The sequence below is a fragment of the Astatotilapia calliptera genome, chromosome 3 (genome assembly GCF_964374335.1).
Source record: "Astatotilapia calliptera chromosome 3, fAstCal68.1, whole genome shotgun sequence".
NCBI lineage: Eukaryota > Metazoa > Chordata > Actinopteri > Cichliformes > Cichlidae > Astatotilapia > Astatotilapia calliptera.
Window position 1 is genome coordinate 79,969,529 of NC_137424.1, and position 6,000 is coordinate 79,975,528.

The 6,000-nt window shown below is 46.2% G+C and overlaps 1 protein-coding gene across 1 annotated transcript in view; it reads right to left on the reverse strand.

The window, feature by feature from the left end:
• The window catches only part of LOC113010244 (ribonuclease inhibitor-like), a 59,652-nt gene that overhangs the window by 44,102 nt on the left and 9,550 nt on the right, over positions 1-6,000 (reverse strand). Inside the window, exon 3 of the mRNA XM_080299422.1 lies at positions 740-913. Coding sequence (XP_080155548.1) covers positions 740-913 — 174 coding nt within the window. The remainder of the gene's footprint in view (positions 1-739; positions 914-6,000) is intronic.

The window sequence follows — 6,000 nt, forward strand, 5'->3', positions numbered from 1 at the left end:
TTATTAATGCCTTATTCTCGTCACAGAGCACTGCACTTTCAGACTGCAGGCTTACTTGTGCTTCCTGGGATATTAAAAAGTAAAAGTTTAAAAGTGTTTCTAATAAAAAGCTTTGAAAATAAATGCTTGTCTTTTTTAAACTGTTGCTGGATCACTGATTTCACACTGTTGCAGTCAAGCTGGAAATCATTCACAAGTAAACTTCATATTCACCAAAACGCAGTGTGATGTCATTAGGAAATGTCTCAGCCTCCAGCTTACAAGAAAGCATCTGACTACCCGACCGGGTAGCATTACCCATCATGCCGTGCAGCAGTGTCAGTTTGTAAATGTGCAATAATTCCTGCTCCAGGAATTACAGTATTTCACAGATGCTTTCTGCTGTGAACTTTGACCTGCTAAAGAGAGTCGGCTGTGGATTATTCATCTTTGTGTCTCATACTTAGACCTGTGAATAAGAACGCTACACAGTTAATCAGGGTCCCCTCTCTCTGAATTAGGAAAGGTCAGCAGGCCATGTGTGGGCCACGGGCCATACATTGAGTATCACTGTTTAAATGTGAACATTGTTCTGCTACAGTCAATACACTAAATCAGAGAGGAAGAAAACAGACTTTACCATGAAAATCCTCCAGTATATACTCCTGCTAGTATAACATCAGTCTGATGTCTGCAGTTTAGTGTCAGCACAACTTTCACATCATATACATCTCAGCACAACTAAAACATAGAGACTGACCTCAGAATTTCAAGTCCACATCCTGGACTCTCCAGAAAACCACACAGCTGCTTCACTTCTGAATCCTGCAGGTTGTTCACGCTCAGGTCCAGCTCTCTCAGATGGGAGAGGTTGGACTTCAGCACTGCTGCCAGATAATCACAGCTCATCTCTGACAAACCACAGATGGTCAACCTGTATAAAGAATAAAAGATGTAGGTTTATTAGACAAAGTGTGTGCTTGAAATCATTCAGTGCTATTCAGAGCTGAAGAAGTTTCAGAATGTAGAAGTTTAGAAAACGGTAACTTCAAACAGCTGAAGCCAACAGGAAGCAGCTTCAAACAAACGCAACAAGAGAAAAACCATTAAAGTTTTACTTTTCTAACAAGATTATTTTAAAGACAGCGTCACTGATGATCATCTTCTGTTCAGCAAATCTTTGGATGACCTTTCTGTCTTTATGTTCATCAGTGACGCTGTAACTCTGTGACTGTCCTGGGACTGTCACCAGTATTGTTACATCCTTTTTTCCTGAATTTCCACAGCTCTTATAACAGCAGTGTACATTAACCTGCAGGCACACACTGCCTCTGCTTCAGCACTGTTTATGATGCACAAACTGCAGGAACCAAACTCATACTGGCTTATTTGAATCATGTCTGTTTACAAAGACACTTTGAGGCTTTTATCAGTGTGTTTCCTGTCCTACTAGGAGTGATCAAACTGTTCTGGATCAGTAAGGGATGGTTTCCAGCCAAAGAAAGACCAACACTGTACTTCTTGTGCATTTATGGCAGGAACATCAGCGCTGTATCGTTGGAACAACACAACACGCCCGATGAACAATGAGGACAAAGAAAAGGCGAGTGAGAAGACCATGGTGGTGTAGAAAGACCGGTAGGGGCTCCAAGACTGAGGAACAGAGACATCAGACTGAGTACCAGCTGAAGGTGCTGCAGTGATTCGGGGAGCTCATTCCAATCTGAGGCTGTACCGTGTGAAATACGTAGACCACAGTTTCTTCACCGACTTCAGCCAAATGAACATCTGGAGATCCATCAGTGCAGGAGCGAGTGATGAGCCATTTTATCATATACACAGATTCCCTCATCAGCTGCTCTAATGTGAGTGCACTGATTGAATCTGCTTGAGCAGCAGTATATTGCTTGTGTTGTTCCTTTCTAATCAAAGATATGGGACTGAGCCACAGCAGCTCTTTATCCTGTTCTTCACTCTCATTGGTTCTTTGTGCGCTTGCTTTTAGAATAGTAGTCATTCTTATGGTTAAAAGAAGACAATCGGTTGTGACTAACACTTAGCCCCTTTAATATGATCCAGCCCAGGCTGCTGAGGGAGAAGTTGGAGGACATGCAGGCAGAGGTTCCACTGGTCCAGTGGATCAGTGACTGCCTGGCGGGATGACCACAGTTTCTGAGACTGCAGAGCTGTGGTCAGAGAGCCTGAACAACAACAACATAGGATGTCTGTGAAGATTCTCAGTCATCCAGGTCATCGTAGTCAAAGGAGCTTGCAAAGAAAAGCGTCTGGACTTCTTTAAGTTACTTGAAGACGTTTCACCTCTCATCCGAGAAGCTTCTTCAGTTTTAAGGTCAAATGGTGGAGGGTCCCAGATATAAACCTAGTGGAAGTAACCCCCCACAGAGGGACAAAAGGACCCCCTGATGATTCTCTAATCACCTGAGCCAAGGTGTGAAACTGGGTGTGGGTCCCAATCAGCCAGAGTTTCGGGTGAGCTCATTGTGAAACCTGGCCCCACCTTATCATGCGAATTCCTGAGGTCAGATGGCCCAGGATGTGAGTGGGCGTTAAGGCGTCTGGGAAGGGATCTGAAAACTGGATTATAGATGGCAAAGAGTTGGTGTCGTAAACCCCGCCTCTGTTCAAAGATGGTCGCTCACAGTGGACATAGATGCTTCTTTCACTCCTCTTTCAAACCATCTGTCCTCTCTGTCCAAAATGTGAACATTGGCATCTCGAATGAGAGATGAAACGTCTTCAAGTAACTTAAAGAAGTCCAGACGCTTTTCTTTGCAAGCTCCTTTAACAACATAGGATCACTCCATAGAACTGCGCTGTGCACTTTCCTCTTCACCATCTATATGGCCAACTTTAAGTACATCACAGAAATTTGTCTCCTCCAGAAATTCTCTGATGACACGGCCATTATTGAAACCATGGAAATGGGACGAGAAGAGGAGTACAGTCGCTTCGTGGTGTGAAGAGAAACACCTGCAGCAGAATGTGGCCAAAGAAAGGAGCTGGTGGTGGACTTCAGCAGAAACAGATCCCGACCCTCCTCTGTCTGCATTTGTGGGACTGACTTTGAAATAGTCACATCCTACAAATATCTGGGAGTTCAACTGAATCACAAGCTGGGGTGGTCTGCCAACACAGACAATACCTTCAAAAAAGGTCTGAGCCCACTTTACTTTCTATGAAGGCTCAGATTCATCAATGTATGCAGCAGACTGCTCTTTGTTTTATCAGTCTGTTGTTGAGAGTACTATCTTCTTTGCTGTGGCAGAAAGAAGGAGCACGAGAAGCTGCAGAAGTAGCAAGGGCTCAGAGAAGAGCTTGAGAAGACGTGGAGGGAGAAGGTCTGCAAAGGCGAGTGAGGAATTAGTTTTAATATAAATCTTTATCCGTTTAGTGTGGAACAGTCTTTCAAACAGTGATCTTATGAAACACAGTCCCAGTTAAAATGTGATGTTTCAAGTAAAACATGACTTATACTGCTCTGCTGCAGGTTCTGACATCTTTTGTCCCAGTTGTTAAAATAGAAAAAGGCAGCCTACTGGACATTTAACACAGGGGCTTAACTGTGACTAAAAACAGACCTTCAGTACAAATGTATTATGGAGCAGTGTGTGAATAAAAAGTCCCCCAGTTACCCCTTCCTGACACTATGACATCCCCCTCCTCCAATCCCTCTCTCAGCAGCAAGACATCTTCTCCCCCCCTCCTCCCAAACATCTCCCAGTGTCACAGGTCAGGAGACAACTGAGGAAGCTTCGCCCCAGAAAGGTAGCAGGCCCAGACAAGGTGTGTCCTAGGATGCTAAAGGCATGTGCTGCTGAACTTGGGGAGCCGCTACAACGAGTCTTCAATCTCAGTCTGCGACTGGGGAGAGTGCCCGCCCTATGGAAGACATCCTGCATCGTCCCGGTCCCCAAAAAGAACCGGCCCAATGAGCTGAATGACTTCCGACCGGTGGCACTGCCGTCACATCTTATGAAGACTCTAGAGCGGCTCTTCCTCAACCTCCTCCGACCACAGGTACAACATGCCCAGGACCCACTACAGTTTGCATACAAGGCGGATGTCGGAGTGGAGGATGCCATCCTGTACCTCCTGCATAGATCCCACTCACACCTGGATGGGGGAAAAGGCACAGTCAGGATCCTGTTTCTTGACTTTTCCAGTGCCTTTAATACCATCCGGCCCTGTATGCTTCAGGAAAAACTGAACAGGATGGAGGTGGATCCCCGACTACCTCACCGACAGGCCACAGTACGTCAGGCTGAAGGACATCACGTCTGACACTGTGGTCAGCAGCACAGGAGCACCACAGGAAACTGTGCTGTCCCCTCTTCTCTTCACCCTGTACACCTCTGACTTCTGCTACAACTCTGAATTATGCCACATTCAGAAGTTTGCAGATGACACGGCCATCATGGGGTGTATCTGGGATGATCAGGAAGAGGAGTACAGAAGTCTGGTGAGGAACTTTGTCGCATGGAGTCACACAAACCACCTGCAACTCAACACCTCAAAGACTAAGGAACTGGTTGTGGACTTCGGGAGGTCCAGAGAAGGTCCACTGCCAATTCAGATAGAGGGGGAGGAGGTGGAGGTGTTCAACAAGTACAAGTACCTCGGGCTGTGGGTGGACAACAAACTGGACTGGTCATGCAACACAGAGCACCTGTATAAAAAAGCCCAAAGCCGACTGTACTTCCTCAGGAGGCTGAGGTCTTTTAACATCTGCAGGAAGCTCCTGAGGATGTTTTACCAGTCAGTGGTTGCTGGAGTACTTTTCTATGCTGTGGTGTGCTGGGGGAGCAGCACAGCAAAGAGGGACTCATCCAGGCTGGAGAAACTGATCAGGAAGGCTGGCTCTGTGGTCGGCATGAAGCTGGACACTCTGGTGACAGTGGCAGAGAAAAGGACACTAAAGAAACTGCTGGACATTATGAACAATGCTGGGCATCCTCTGCACACGGCCATTAACAACCAGAAGAGTCTGTTCAGTGACAGGTTGCTTCTCCCCAAGACAAGAACCAACAGACTTAAAAACTCCTTTGTCCCACACGCCATCAGACTGTTTAACTCCTCTCTGGAGGGGAGAGGGCGGGGAAACAGGAGGACAAAGGAGGGGGAACAACTAAGCTGTAGTGCCTCTTCACCTCACTGTGCAATAATTTTGTTAATAGTCAATGGTGCAATAGACTCCATACTTGAAATGTGCAATTCACTTGTATTTTTTATTTTTATTCCTATTTATCCCCTTCGTATATTATATATATATATATATATATATATATATATATATATATATATATATATATATATATATATATATATATATATATATATATATATATATAAAAACACCCAGCACGCCCCTGCGGGCGGTTTATCCTTCAAGCTCGGGTCCTCTACCAGAGGCCTGGGAGCTTGAGGGTCCTGCGCAGTATCTTAGCTGTTCCCAGGACTGTGCTCTTCTGGACAGAGATCTCTGATGTTATTCCCGGGAGCCACTCGCCTAGCTTGGGAGTCACCGCACCTAGTGCTCCAATTACCACGGGGACCACCATTACCTTCACCCTCCACATCCTCTCGAGCTCTTCTCTGAGCCCTTGGTATTTCTCCAGCTTCTCGTGTTCCTTCTTCCTGATATTGCTGTCATTCGGAACCGCTACATCGATCACTACGGCCGTCTTCTTCTGTTTGTCTACCACCACTATGTCCGGTTGGTTAGCCACCACCATTTTGTCCGTCTGTATCTGGAAGTCCCACAGGATCTTAGCTCGGTCATTCTCCACCACCCTTGGGGGCATCTCCCATTTTGACCTCGGGACTTCCAAGTTATACTCGGCACAGATGTTCCTGTACACTATGCCGGCCACTTGGTTATGGCGTTCCATGTATGCCTTGCCTGCTAGCATCTTGCACCCTGCTGTTATGTGCTGAATTGTCTCTGGGGCATCTTTACACAGCCTGCACCTGGGGTCTTGCCTGGTGTGATAGACCCCAGCC